At 38.5% G+C, this 14,885-nt stretch overlaps 1 protein-coding gene across 3 annotated transcripts in view; it reads left to right on the top strand.

The window, feature by feature from the left end:
* The window catches only part of LOC139718904 (plexin domain-containing protein 2-like), a 66,768-nt gene that overhangs the window by 31,082 nt on the left and 20,801 nt on the right, over window positions 1-14,885 (top strand). For all 3 annotated transcript variants that reach the window (XM_071630371.1, XM_071630356.1, XM_071630364.1), the window contains exons 2-6: window positions 1,937-2,093; window positions 3,679-3,794; window positions 6,828-6,956; window positions 7,732-7,801; window positions 8,459-8,581. In XM_071630371.1, coding sequence (XP_071486472.1) covers window positions 2,012-2,093; window positions 3,679-3,794; window positions 6,828-6,956; window positions 7,732-7,801; window positions 8,459-8,581 — 520 coding nt within the window. In that variant the 5' untranslated portion in view covers window positions 1,937-2,011. The remainder of the gene's footprint in view (window positions 1-1,936; window positions 2,094-3,678; window positions 3,795-6,827; window positions 6,957-7,731; window positions 7,802-8,458; window positions 8,582-14,885) is intronic.

Here is a 14,885-nt window from a genome sequence, read left to right on the forward strand (position 1 = left end):
TTGAAGCATAAAACTTATTATTGTGATTGCATTGCAACCTTTTGATAACTGACAGCATTGTGCACTATCCAGGAGGATTCAATGTTGTCTCATACTCCTGGATGTGGCTAGCTGTGTAATGGCCTCATTGGTACAGTTGGAGCTTCTTCTTGATCTGGATTCTTGTTTTTTTCCCTAGCATCATGCTTCCCCTGCCAACTTGTGGAAGATTTGGAAGATCATGGAATCAGGATGAGGGTTAAAACCTTTCCCAGGACTTGTTTTAACACCAAAGCAAAATAAATCATATATTTAAATGTTTATTCCTGTTGCTCTTGATGTGTTCACCTGAGCTAAATACCCTTTCACTTCTAGTAATTGCTATATGATTTGAATGGCCCTGGTCAACCAGGTCCACTTTTAGCCCTCCTTGTGGCTGTCCCATTAAGATTCTTATGAATGATGCATGTGACCATACGGGTCTAGGGCAATTACCCCCTGGGCAATTACCCCGGACCCTTCCCCTGGCCTTAATCCTAATCCTAATCCTGACCTAACCCTAACCTGTACCCAAACTCCTAACACTAAACCTAACCCTAACTCTAATCTTAACTCTAACCTTACCACTAACCAGTATTTAGCCGGGAAGGGGGGGGGGGGGGTAATTGCCCTCTTGGGGTAATTGCCTGGATACGGACCATACACATGTCTGTATGAAGACTGTTAATAACAGCAATACAGACTTTATAGCCATATCTCATGTTTCCCTAACTGTTGCATATTAGGGATGGGTTGTCACTGACATAACCATAAAACTGAAATTTGTAAAAGTTTCTTCCTTTTTAAAAGCACTCAGGCATGAGATTATTCTAGATTTTCAACACATGTCTTTCCTAACCTTATGAGGATAGTGTTTTGTTCTGACTGCAGGCAAGTTCAGCTCAAATTACATATCGGTATGATTATGTATGAGGAGTTAAGTAACAGACCCTGTGGTACTAGTCTCATGTACAAATCCTTTGATCCTTCTAACGAAGCACTTAAACCCTATACTACGCACTAATTATTAGAGTAAAGTAATATCAAAGGGAAATACAAAATACACTTGTATTTAATGTCTTTCAAGAATTAGAATGTTATCCCCCTTATCAAACCAGTGTTGTTAAGATTTGTTATTAGTTTAACATGATGTTTATGATGCAGTGTATTGTCAAAGAGAACATCAAGATATCTAAGGTCCTGTGACTTTCACCATTCCTGCTGCAGGGGCATACTATACAATGTACAGTGTATTTTCTCTGCCTTCCACTGGCTGTAAGACCAAAAATCTTTGTGTACATGAAACTTGTCAGGAGCCATGATTCGCGAATGTAAAAGGCATGTGAAAGTGGTAGTTTGCACAATGCACTGAATGCCAGTGGTGATTCGTCAAAGTTCATGCTGCAAAACGGGCTGTATGCTCCAATTGTGAAAGTTTCATGCTGCAGATGTTTCTGGTGTTACAATATGCATTTTGTTTAAGGTATATCAGTCAGGTTTGTGTTTGTTAATCCATATCAAGACATAAGTTTGAGGCTACATATTGAAGCAGAGTATTACCATCCCATGTTAAGTTGTCAGTGGTCATTTAATTCAAATTTTCCCATTGAAAGGAATTTTCAAAATAAATATGATGATTGGCATGGAAGGAAACATAGAGAATGATCAGTCCAAAGGGTTTGACATGCTATTGAGGAAGGTTTTTAATTGTATGGACTCATACCCTCCCCCAAACAGCACTTCAAATACTGAGGATGGGGCATTCTGTTTATTCTGAATATCAAATTCATTAAGAATAGGGTTTTCTAATACACTGAAATTGACTCATTTTCTCCAATCTTTATGGAAGAATCTACATCATGTTCCTTTTACTTAGCTGCTAATGTGATCATGTATTTTTGTCTCTTGTACCCCACAGGTATCATTGGACATTACCAAGAAGTCAGCCACACTCGATACATAAAGTACAGGAAGTCGAAGCCTCAGCATTACCATGGTAACCTCATCAGAGAGAGGGGTGCTGTCAGTGTTCTGCATTGTCACCCTTGTCTTATCAGGCTGTGATTCATTCAGAGGTAGGAACAAACAATCAAGAAAGTCCCTTGGCATTCAGCCAAACCTACTTTTCCCTGTAGCTAAAAGAACATGAGTAAAAATATTTCTGATCAATTTAAATGTATCGCACCTTCCAAGTCTCCTATTGTAGGCAAGAGAGTCATGTTTGACACTCGATACCTAATAGACAGTTGAGTTGATAGCGCACATGCATTACATATCACTATTGTTCAAGATGTATTTGGAAAAAAATATTGATAGCACAATTGTTCGATAAGAAGAATCGGTTGATCGACTAGTCTATTTCAAGTCATTTTTTTTAATACTCTTTAAAATTTACATTTAAACCCCAATAGATAAAAATTGGAATAACAATCCAATATTTTGCAGAGGGCATTTCTCAAGCATATTCTACAAATATAGCAAGCATAATACTCAGGGTTTTGGTACACTTCAAGCTTTTATTTTATGTCCAATGACTATTTGTACTTTTCACAGGTATTTTCATTCTCTCTATTGCTCTTTTTACCTAGAATATGAATAATCGATTTGCCATATTTTTGTATATTTTGGGTCTAAACAAATTACCTTATAAATGCAACTATTGCAAATAAATACACAATAATCAAAAGTGCCCTTGTAAAAACAGAATTTTGCCATCTACTGTACTTTGTCATGTCACACAATCTACCCTCATTCATCCTTGATTTAGATGGGATCAAATAGGCTGTGAACTACGTAAAAACATTTCCTTCTTTATTTGTGTGTGATTGCTTGTTTTATTATGTCATATTCAAAAGTACTTCAAAATGAAGAAGCTAGTGGTCAATTTTGAATGCATACTTAGAGGTTATTTGTGTGTGTGTGTGTGTGTGTGTGTGTGTGTTTTATTCTAACGAAGACACAGGAGGCTACTTATAAATCTAGCATCAGTATTGTAGTAAGTGCCAACAGCATTATATTAAGATTAGTTCCAAGAGCAAAGTGTTATGATATGAATCACATAAAGATGTTGCCTTTATTTTCTTGAATCATGTACATTGTATAAAGTGAATGTATTAGTTTTCTTACATATGAGAATGAATCATTGTCTATAGATTCAAAAACACAAATGTGAATAAAAAAATTGCACCACTTCATGACATTACAGTTGATAATCAACATGATATCACAAAAGAGGGGCCCTCTTAGAGACTGCCACTTTCAAGTTTACATCTTTGGTAATATAGCGTTACGAATGTATAGAATTCTCAAAAAAAAATGTGGCAATGAATGAACTCCTTCAGTGTAACTACTGTAAAAGTGGATATTTTTGCACAAGTAATTTTTCATTCCCGGTCTGGTAAGATGAATTTCACATGTTTGTAATTCTGCAGAATCAAGACATTATCTACTAGAACATTATGGCACACAAAAATATTAATGTGCTTTTATTTTTGTGCTAGCTTCTGGTTGCGCAAAATGCACAAAAATTTCCTCTTTTACAGTACCATATTTTAATGTAAACATAACTTGTATTCTCTATGAAGTATTTTGCTGAATATCCCATCCTGTTACATATAATTGTCTAAAACTATATGATATTTTTCTTTTTACATTGAAAAGAATATGAAATTGAAACAGAGTTAGGAGAGGCAGCGTACAATCCTGGTGCCAGAGTCATATTCCGCACAGCCCGGCAGGTAGACACCAGTGAAACAAATGTGACAGAGGTGGTTGAGGTAAGGTCATTATTTCATGGAAAAAAAAGTCCAGAGAAACTGTCAAAGGTCACTTGATAGTTATCACTCTGTTATGAATGCATATATACCATATAAGAATACCTCCAAATGTGAATCATGGCAAGAAGATAAAGTAGCAAACCTGGGACATGTTTTGACTATGGAAATGTTTGTTGCCAGAGACCATGTGTAATACATTCAAAATGGATCCATGCCTGTAGAATGGTCCTCAGAATATATGCACCAAGTCAACTTTGAGAGCATGAAACCCACACCTGCACTCTTTGCTTTCAATATTGAGACAAATATCTAAGTTTTAACTTACAGCATATGTTTCAAGGCCTTGAGGAGTGTGTGTTTGTGTTTATTCCTATAGATACATACTATACTTTGTTAGATCCTTACTCTCATCCCAATGTACCAGCATAAGCCTTAGCTCTCTCGTGAAGTCATCTGTCCTGCCCTTATTTTAAAGATTACCCTCGTTAGAAGATAGCAAGGCACCAGCATTTGTGATATTTGGTTTCTCTATCATTCTTGCATAAGAAAGCATTCAGAAAGGACCGGAAAAGATGAGCTATTCATCTGGATTACATGGTTATGCATAGTAAGGCCAACAAATTACCTAAATGACTGGCTTACAAATATCTTGCTTTGTACCTTTATATGTCTAATTTGTTATATATAATTTGTATTATAATCCATCATACTTTTCATTTAAGTATTATTTTAAGATTGTTTGCTGATACTCATAAGTTTTCACTGTAGAACATTAAAAATACTGCTTTTCTGAATTGCATAGTATGTGAGTTAATGAGATTTATGAATAAGTAGTCAAAGGGAAAGGATATTTCTCATTCTTTGCTGATCATACCATGTTACCCCCCCCCCCCCAAAAAAAAAAAAAGAAAAAAAAAGAAGAAAGAAAGTAAAAACAATATTGATTAAAGATGGTCAAATGAGAAAAAAAAAAGATTAACTGCTTTTGATTCAGCTGACAGCTATACAACCACATGAGCTGACTCAGATTTCTTTGAATGCACTGTTACATGTCTTAGCTAGTGTATACTAAAATTTCTAATCACTAACCATGGCAACAATTCCTGAGAGATTTTGTTGCTGTATCAGTGATCCACATTTCCTCTTGTGGATAATTGAAGATACTGTGCAGTTTCCTGTCCTGAAATTTCAAACATGGTCAAGTGTTTTCATGTCTGCCGATGATTGCAGCTTTACTTTAGTAGGGATTTGGCGGCCTAACATGAGATTCGTTTTTGCTCTATCAAAGATTTAATAAAAAAGTGTTTGTTTTTTCCTCACAATTTTGTTTAATCTATACGATGAACGATTTCACAGTATTTTGCTGATTGGATTGAAGAAAATGATGCATCTACTGAGACGTATTTCTCAGTAGTGTATATATGTAGTTTAGAGTTAAGAATACGGCATTGCATGAGCAGAATATGCTATTGATTTGGTTTTTTTTTATAGTAGACGTGAAAATTCAGTGGGGAAAAGATGAATTAAATATTGTACAACAAAGGAGAACAGACAAGTGGGTGGTTTGCTCTTCCATTTTGTGGCATTCACAATGGTTATGTAGCCATTAAGGAGACAAATACAAATCTGTTTTCCAAGACAGTGTAAAGCGTGAGGATAGGTCTCATATATGGAGAATGATTAAAATAAAGTCTGTCAGTCAAGGTAGGTGAACTTAACACAACATCCACAGAGATGTGGTACACTCTCTTCCCCCTATCCTAGTTTGAATGGGCGTATTACTCCAAAGGATGATTGCAGAAAGAATGTTTGTGTTTATCATGCAAGGCAGTGATTACCAAGGTAAAGATAATCTTTGCAGGGTGTTGGGATAGAAGGTTTCGAAAAAGTTCTTTGAAAAATTGTGAATGTCACCTGTAGGACAGCTGCCTTCACTGTCAGCAGCACACAACATTCCAGTGTGGCTGATGATGAGGATATTTTTCAAATGCCAAGATTAATTGTCTCTGAAATTTGCAGTTACATACTTTTCACGATCAGAGTTTACATGATTTTCTGCATGATGCAATGGCATAAATTTTAGTATCAAAATCATTTACATTAATTCCACAAAGGGTACCTTGTATATTATAGTAAACAAGACATTTACATGTAACAACTATACAGTAATATGCGATTGATGAAAAGCAATTGTGTGTTTTCTGAAGTAATTTACGTTTTTTAACCACATGATTGTGTTTTTATGAGCAATATTCCAAATGTCTCTTTTTTCATCTTATTTTTTATGCTGTCCTCACATCTTCTTTCACCGTCGATATTTTTTTTTTGCCTATTCTAACCTCTTGCATGTTGCTTCAGCGATTTCTCTCTGTTTTTTGTTTTCTTTTCCTTTATTCTTTATTTCATTGTGACTCAGTAGATAAGACCATTATAGTCTCTCAGTCTTGAGGCAAATTTTGAGAAAATAACATACTAGGAAGTTCAACAAGCCACAAAGAACCAATGACAGTTCTTGTGTAGACCTGTCAGCCTTTGCAGGTGTAACTGGTCTGGAGGATAGGGCAATCTTGCACATTCTATAGTATAGTACTCTAGTGTGATATATAGACTTATGTGCACATCAGTGCAGCACAATCTATACACAGTGTCCACAACCCTCCGTGCTGCATGCATACTTGAGTACTGTAAAACGAGGAATTTTCGCGTGCACTTTAATTTCGCGAGCGCCAAGATTTGCGAAATTAAAATGCACGCAAAAGTCCTTGTTTACACTATATGCATTGAACGCCAGTGGCACTTCGCGAAAATTTCATGCCACAAAAAAGGCTGTCGGTTCCAATTCGCGAAAAATTCATGCCGCGAATATATCATGTTTTACAGTATGTATCATATTTACATGTACAACCAAACAATGTGTTCTATTGTAATGCTACGGGGCTTAATATTGTCCAGGAAAAATCAACAGAGCAGTCCCAACAGTCTCCTTGTAGCATGGTTCATCTTATTTTTGTTCTCTTTTCTCTTTTTCTACAGGACAGCCACACTTACTACACTGTGAAGTATCACCAGACGAGTACTGATGGTGCCAGATTCTGGGTGGACCTCACTAAACTAGATAGCAAGAAGCATCCAAACTTGTCCACAAATCCAAGATTAGCAGCTGTGAGTAGCACCTTGCCTCTGTCAGTGCCATGTCATTACAGATTTAGCATCTTTTTTTTTTTTTTAATGTGTTGATAAACAAATTGAAAAGCTCTTGTCATACTACCAATATTCTTAGTGCTGGCATTTGCTTGTAAGACATTGTGTTTTAGTATTGAAAGGTATTGCTACAGCGAGGAATGTTCGTCAGTAAAAGCATCTGGTAGGGATAGAAATATATTCTCAGCTAGAACATTATGTTATTTGGTGTAACAAAGAAATGTCTAGGAAAATATTTCCTTTTTTGTAGAGAGTTAAAGGTTGATCCACATGGTGGCCAAGATCAATTAATTTCAGTAAAATGTTCTTGTGGTAGATAGTAAAATTTGTGTGTTTGAATCAGAGGCATCCCAGTCAAATATGTAACAGTCACATTGCTTTTCTGAAGTGTTGAATAGCATTACAGTTTGCATATAACAATTTACAGTTATGTTGTGACTAGTATGTGAAATGGGAAGGAAGACATGTTTATCTCTAAAGTATTCTGAGAAGTAATAGTTTTTATTGCAAGTTAGTATTATGAGCGGAAGCCTATCACATTAAACAAATATCACTAACTGTTTTTAGTTTTGTGGAAGAAGTGCCTGGAGCTACCTTTCTCCTCTATGTTATGAAAGAGCTGTAGTACCCAGCTCCTGATAACACAAGCTGCCAACTTTTTGAATGCCAGATAATTATGTGACATTTCCCTGTTGAACATGCCATTTTTTAATCTCTGTCTTCTTTTATCATGCAGAAAATTGAGCTGGAGTTTAATTTCCCATTTTATGGCCACAACATCACAGAGCTGTTCCTGACAACAGGTGGTAAGGTCACATTATCGGAGTGTTTCTGACCAGTCTCCCTTGTGTGCAAGATGTTGGTAGTTACTATAATGGTTTCCACTCCATGAGTGAAAAGAATTTCACAACTTGATTTTCTGATATTCTGAAATACTGAAAATCCTTTCACCTTTATGTAGGATAGATGTAGTCAAGAACATTCTCACTAGGATTTTGTCAATCATATTTTCAGTATACTTTTCATCAGTGACAACTACCTATACTAAACGCAGCCAATGTTGGTTCATTGGTACATGCTGGTACTTTAACTTAACAAATGATTAGAAGGCCAGTGTGATCTGCATTATCAGGAAATGTGGGTACTGGTAGAAGGAAGTACATAATATATCTTTGCAATTTTCTTAGAAAAAAAAGGATATTGGAAGAGCATGTGTAGATGTATTTGAACAAGAAATCTGGAAATTGTGAATTGCGTTGCTTTACTCGTTGAGTTTTTGAGAAAGTAAAAACACAAACAAGGCTTAATCATTCTTTTTGTGATTTGTTTCGTTAGTCTCTTATTTTTAATTTCACCCCAGAATGATTTGACCTTTCTCATACTTTCTCCTCGTCCATGCCATTCTATGTATTTTTCCATTTGCTTCTGTCTATTTTTCTTTGCTGATCTTCATTTTCTGGCAGGTTTCATGTACCTTGGATCTTACGTGCATCGATATCTCGCTGCCACACAATACATTGCTCCACTCATGGCCAACTTTGATCCAGCCAGGTCACCCAATTGCTCCATAAAGTACTACAAAAATGGTGAGGGAAGAGTCACAAATTCATCAACAAAAACTTCCATGAATAAAGTAGGACCAAAAGACAAAGCCCTTCAGTTCAAAAACTCTTGTAATAGTTGTACAGTATTCATCGCATAATCGGGACAGGTTGGGAGTAGCAAACACGGCCCCTTTAAGCGAGGTGCCCGATTTCGCGATGAGTACTCACCATACACTAACGGCATACGACATGTACATGTAGTGCACACACACACACACACACACACACACACATGCATACTGACGTACTGTACATGTACATGAATACACAACACGCTACCCCTCGGCGCGACCCTCCAGTTCTCCCTGCATTCTCGCAATGATGTAGAGTAATCGCAACCGGGTTCGATTCTTCTTCTGTCAAACACGCGTGTTCACGTAATCAATGTCAGCTCATAGTCTAGATTCATAAAACGTTACGTATTCGCACATACATTGAACTCTTCTCATCTTTCACGCTCTCCCTCCCACTCTCTCCCCCATTTCACTGAATACGTAACTGTTTATAGCCCTCATTTCAATCACGTAACTTTTGCCCAGTCACAACTGAGGAAGATTGTGACGTACACACAGATCACAGTGTACAGCTGTGTTGAAAGTTGAAACCAAAGACAGTAGATAACAAGATACGAAGGCGCGCGATAACAATGGACTTTGCCCTCAGAGTGTATGACTGAGATTAAACAATGCACACAGCCTGGGCTGTATGAGCGAGGCATGTTTTTTATTGGATGTGAATCGAGTAGGAATTGCAAGCGAGTGCGAGCACATGGCTTTGCTTATGTAGGGGAGAAGAATGTTCGCGAAGGCATGTGCTTTGCAATGGCATGGATACTTATACACGGCGCTTTCGTGGCTATGCATGTACGTGTACTGGATGGACGGAGGTCAAAACACACCAATCCGAAGCTTGCTTTGTAAGTTTGTTGTAAACGACAACTGATACGGAATCTTTGAAATATTGTTGTGGTATTTTGGTAGATTTTTTGTGTAAAATATTAACAAAATCAAAGATCACTTGAAGAAAAACTGTCCCGTTTATCAGAGGTCCCCGCCCGATTATCCAGTGAAAATAACGTGCGTTGGAAATGTTTCTGGGAAGCGTATATCATTTAAGCGAGGATCCCGATTATCAGATGCCCGATTATGCGATGAATACTGTACTAGAGTAATTTATTTCATCATGATCAAATCACATTACCACATGTCTGTGAAATTTTAGAAAAGAGGGCATGCTTTTGAGAGAAAGTTTGAAAACTGTATATGATATACACTGCATTGATGTACAGGCAGCTACAGTTACTGTAATGTATATTTGTTTTCATATTCCACTGGGTACAAGAAATTTAAGAAATACTACAGGATTTATACGCAATCAAGCAGCACAGTACAGATACAGGCTGTTTAAGGGCTGGGGATATGTTGTGTCCTCTTGAATGAGTATAGAACAAAGGATTTATTGCACATTAGATTAATTTTATTTGTCAATGGAATTCATAAAGTCTATAACCAGCATTGCCATGAGACCTGCTAAAGGGAAGCATGTGAAATCTCACATAAAGTTGCAAAGCTATTATACCTCTAGTGGTTTCTTGGTTGGACAGTATTTTATATCGTAATTTCGTGAGAGATTACGTCATACATGAGATCCCGCTAGTGCGCGCGCCACTCAATTCGTTAGTCGCCGCCATCTTGCTTACACGCAAATTTCTATGTTTGGAAAATTCGCCGGAATTTCACTTGCAAATTCGAGTTTTCATTTGAGTTGGATCGACGTAATAGTTAAAGTTACCTCAACGGGAGGTTTTGCCAGGTTTTTATGCCTCCGCCACGAAGTGGTGCTGGAGGCATTATGTTTTCGGGTTGTCCGTCCGTACGTCCGTCCACATTCGTTTACGCGATAACTTGAGTAATATTGACTGGAATTTTACCAAACTTGGTCGAAGTATAAAGTATGATGGGGCAATCACTTGATTAGATTTTGAGTAAAATCGGCCAGAGGTCAAAGGTCAAGGTCAAATCATGAAATTGTATCCGTTTACGAGTTAACTCAAGACTGGATCAAGCAAATTTCACCAAACTTTGTAGGAGGATGATGTATGATGGGACAATTGCTTGATTAGTTTTTGAGTGAAATTGGGCGGAGGTCAAAGGTCAAAGATCAAGGTCAAATCCTAAAATTTATCTGTTTACATGATAACTCAAAACTGGATGAAGCAGCTTTCACCAAACTTGGTCCAAGGATGATGTATGATTGGGCAATTAGTTCAGTAGATTTTAGTGACATTGGCAAGAGGTCAAAGTTCAAAAGGTCAAGGTCAAATGCTAAAAATGTTGCTATTTCCCCCATATCCATGCAATGCCCAAAGGTATTTTCTTGAAACTTAGTGTAGACATGTACTACTGCATAAAGATTCTCCAGAGAGTTTCATGTCAGAAGGTCAAAGGTCAAAAGGTCAAAGAGTAGGTGAAAATGTTACAATTTCACTTTTCTCGCAAATGGTTCAATGTATCTTCATGGAACTTGGTACATACGCACATACTGACTGGCAGGGATTATCTAGGGAATGTAGGGGTCATGGGTCAATAGTCAGGGGTCAAAGGTCAAGGTCAACTCCTCAAAATTTTACTATTTCCCTTATATACTAGTATATATGCAATGCTTGCATTATTATTTCTAAAACTTGATATCTACATGTATTACCATGGAGATTCTCTGGGAAATTTCCAGCCAGAAGGTCAAAGGTCAAAGATTAAGGGTTAGAGGCCAGGTTTGAATGCAAAAAAAAAAAATATTTATGTATATAATATATTATACTGTAATCACACTCTTTCTTCATACCTTGAAAATTACTCAATGCATAAACTTACAAAAGGGTAGGTCAGAAGTCAAGTAAAAATCCTCAATTCCCCAAATACATGTACCTGCACTCTTAGACAGTTATAGCAAACCTAGTTCAAGGAAAGTGAACATTCAAGATATTTCTGACAAACCTGTCATTTCAATATTTTGCCAGTCATGTGAAACTGTCATCACACATTGTGAAGACATTGTACCATGCACCTTTAGGGAGAATCATGCATTATGGCGGAGGCATCAGTCGCCATCAACTGGTCGCCATAGTGACATATCTAAGTTTCTGATCTTAACAATCATTCTTCAGCCGAACAGCAACGAAATTTATGTCTTCGACCAACGTTACTAACGTGAGCGGCAGCCGCACCACCGCTGCTGACAACAGTCGCGTCCCCGGCAGCCACTGGTGAGGGTCGTGGAGACCAGCACGCACAAGAGTGCAAGCAGAAAACTGTGACAGCCAAAGGCAAAACGCCTACTAGAGTCAGTAAGGTAGGTACTAGTAATAGTACTACTACAACTACAAGCAGTGCTAACCCTAGCGGTAATACAGGTACAAACAAATCAGTGAAACCACCTGCTAAACTGGCCTCTAAAGTTTCAACTTTGGAGGATAGACTCGGCAAGCTTGAAGGCCAATTAGCTGTGGTTGTTCAATTTGTGGAGGCACAGTCAGCAAAGCAGACACCAGCCCGTGAAGGCGGTGGCAATGGAAAGAGTATCAGGACTCATTCTGAATACTCCCCTTCAGACTCAGCAGATACTGACTGCTATTATGATGATGAATATGCGGCACCATTTCTAGGCCGAGATTTGGATGAGAACTCTGTGATAATCCAACCAGGTCAAGGGGATAGTGGTCAGGATGACAAATTTGATATTGAAGAAGGCGAAGTTCCCCCTTCTGTAGTGGAGAAAGTTCCAAACATTGCAGCCAAATTTGCTGTGGCTGAGGAAGTTGGTCTTCCCATTGACCCAGAAATTGCTAAGTCTACGGCCTACCTTTTGACCCACCAGCTCGAGCCCAAAGTGGTAGATGAAACGATCACTAAATACCCCATTCCCAGCATCTGTGAGCTGGTGGATGTGCCGAAAGTCAACCAAAGAATCTGGAATGGGCTACCTGCCTTTTCAAAGACATGAGACCTCAAATTTCAGAGACTCCAAAAGAATCTCACGAGAGGCATCAACACCTACATACATACAGTGTCAGCACAGGATATCACTGAAAGCAGCAAGATGCACTAGCACTTCTGTGCAGTGCGAACTTCGAGCTAAATTCCTTGCGTAAGGAATTCATGAAACCAGATATTGGTTATCAATTCCAGCATCTCTGCAAGCCCTCTACACTGGTCTCCAAATTCCTTTTGGTGACGACCTCGGAAAGCAAATGAAAGACATAAGAGAGGAACAAAAAGTAACTGAGGGTGTCCTCAGGAGTGAGCATAGCAGACAATACAAAAAGCAATGTTTCTGCCCATATGACTATGGCTGGAGTACATGTGGCAAGGGTAGGAGCAAGACTACTCCATTATCAGGAAGCTCGAATTTGCCCCAACAGTACCGCGACGCGGGCTGGACTACATCTCGTGCAAGTACAAGTGTTGTGACTAGGCCTACAGGCACAAAAGGACCGTGGACTGGGGCTACCAGCCATGCTTTTTTAGGCCAGTGCCCCAAGGGAAGGGGGAAGCCGTCGGCTCCCCACACCTTCACACATCCCAGCCAGCACCAACTGCACTGCGGCAGCAAGCAAGGCCCAGGGATGAAGAGAGCACGATAACCTCCAGTTCAACTGACGAGGTAAATATGACATCTGATTCTAGTGATTATGCAAAGCTATGTCATAATGTAGAACCTATGGTAGGAGGTCGACCGAAGCAATTTTTTCCAAAGTGGCGCAAAATTACTTCAGACCCACATGTGCTAAATGCTGTAAGTGGTTACAGGCTTGAATTCAGTAAAGAGATGGGTGCACCATCTAGAACTAAACCCCCTTACCCAGCGTCCTCGCCAGAAAATGAACACTTTCACGGAAAAACCATTAAATTCACTGTGCCTAAGTCGAATAAGATTTTATTGTGCAATAAATCACTGTCAAAATCACGAGACGCTAGTTTTTGTTTACATAAGACCTAGCCCGACCAGACCAGTGACAAAAAATGATCTAAAGTATCAAAATTCAAAGCGATCGCATGCGATTGTTGAACTCTCTTCGTGTTTGGAGGTCCGCTGGTACAGCCCTGTCGCGCTACGTATGTACAGCGACTGGGCTGTGTATAGTTGTGCGTACAGCGACTGGGCTGTGTATAGTCTGTGTATGTTTGCAGTCTGCGCTGTGCAGTGGATGGATGAAGCTGCTGAGTTTTCAAAGCGGAAAGTAGGGGGAAAGTTACAGGCACACGGGTAAATCAGAATTACACCTCTACACGCATTTCAAGCCACGGTATGGTAAACTGGAATCAATCACTGCTCAAATATCGTTCATATTCACTTCCCCAAGGTTTAACAAGGGTGTAAAGTAATTGGACCTGTGCCAATACTAATGCACTGTCCATACAAAGTTAGCCGCGGCCCTGCCGGGCAACCCGTGCTGCGGCACACCTCTCCAGCTCTTGGCTCCAGAGTAGACAACATACATGTATACATTTATACATAATGTATGTGTGTGGTGTACCTGTTGTTAAGTCGATTTTTTTTCGACTTACGCACAAGTCGAAAATCGCCTAAGTCGATGTGTTTTGCTCAGTCCCGAGAAGATCGACTTATGCGAGTTTAACTGTAACAATAACTTTCAGCTCCGGAAGATGCTAGAATAAACGTCAGATGATTGCTTTTACGTTCGGAAGTGAATAGCAGTAATATTCTGCTCCATACGATGCAAAAAAATAACTGTCGGATGTTTGCTTTTAAATTTCGAAATGAATAACAGTCACATTTAGTTGCGTTTGATGGTAAAATTAATGTTTGATGTTTGCTTTGACGTTCGGAAATGAATAACAATTGTATTCAACTCCGTGCGATGATAAAATAAATGCCGGATGTTTGTTTTTACGTTAGAAAGTAAATAACAATTATAAAATTTAACTCCGGAAGATGCTAAAATAAATGTTGAATGATCCCTTTGACGTTGAGAAATGAATAACAATACTATTCAACTCCGTACGATGATAAAATAAATGTCTGATATTTGCTTTTATGTTCCAAAGTAAATAACAATAACTTTCAGCTCCGGAAGATGCTAGAATAAATGTCACATGATTTCTTTTACGTTCGGAAGTGAATAGCAGTAATATTCTGCTCCATATGATGCTAAAATAACTGTCGGATGTTCGCTTTTAAATTTCGAAATGAATAGCAGTAACGTTCAGCTGCGTTTGATGATAAAGTAAATATCTGATATCTGCCTTGACGTTCAAAAATGAAAAAC

This window comes from Diadema antillarum, unplaced genomic scaffold, assembly GCF_040938485.1.
Source record: "Diadema antillarum isolate AM-2024a unplaced genomic scaffold, OU_Dant_1.0 scf00000008, whole genome shotgun sequence".
Taxonomy (NCBI): Eukaryota; Metazoa; Echinodermata; class Echinoidea; order Diadematoida; family Diadematidae; genus Diadema; species Diadema antillarum.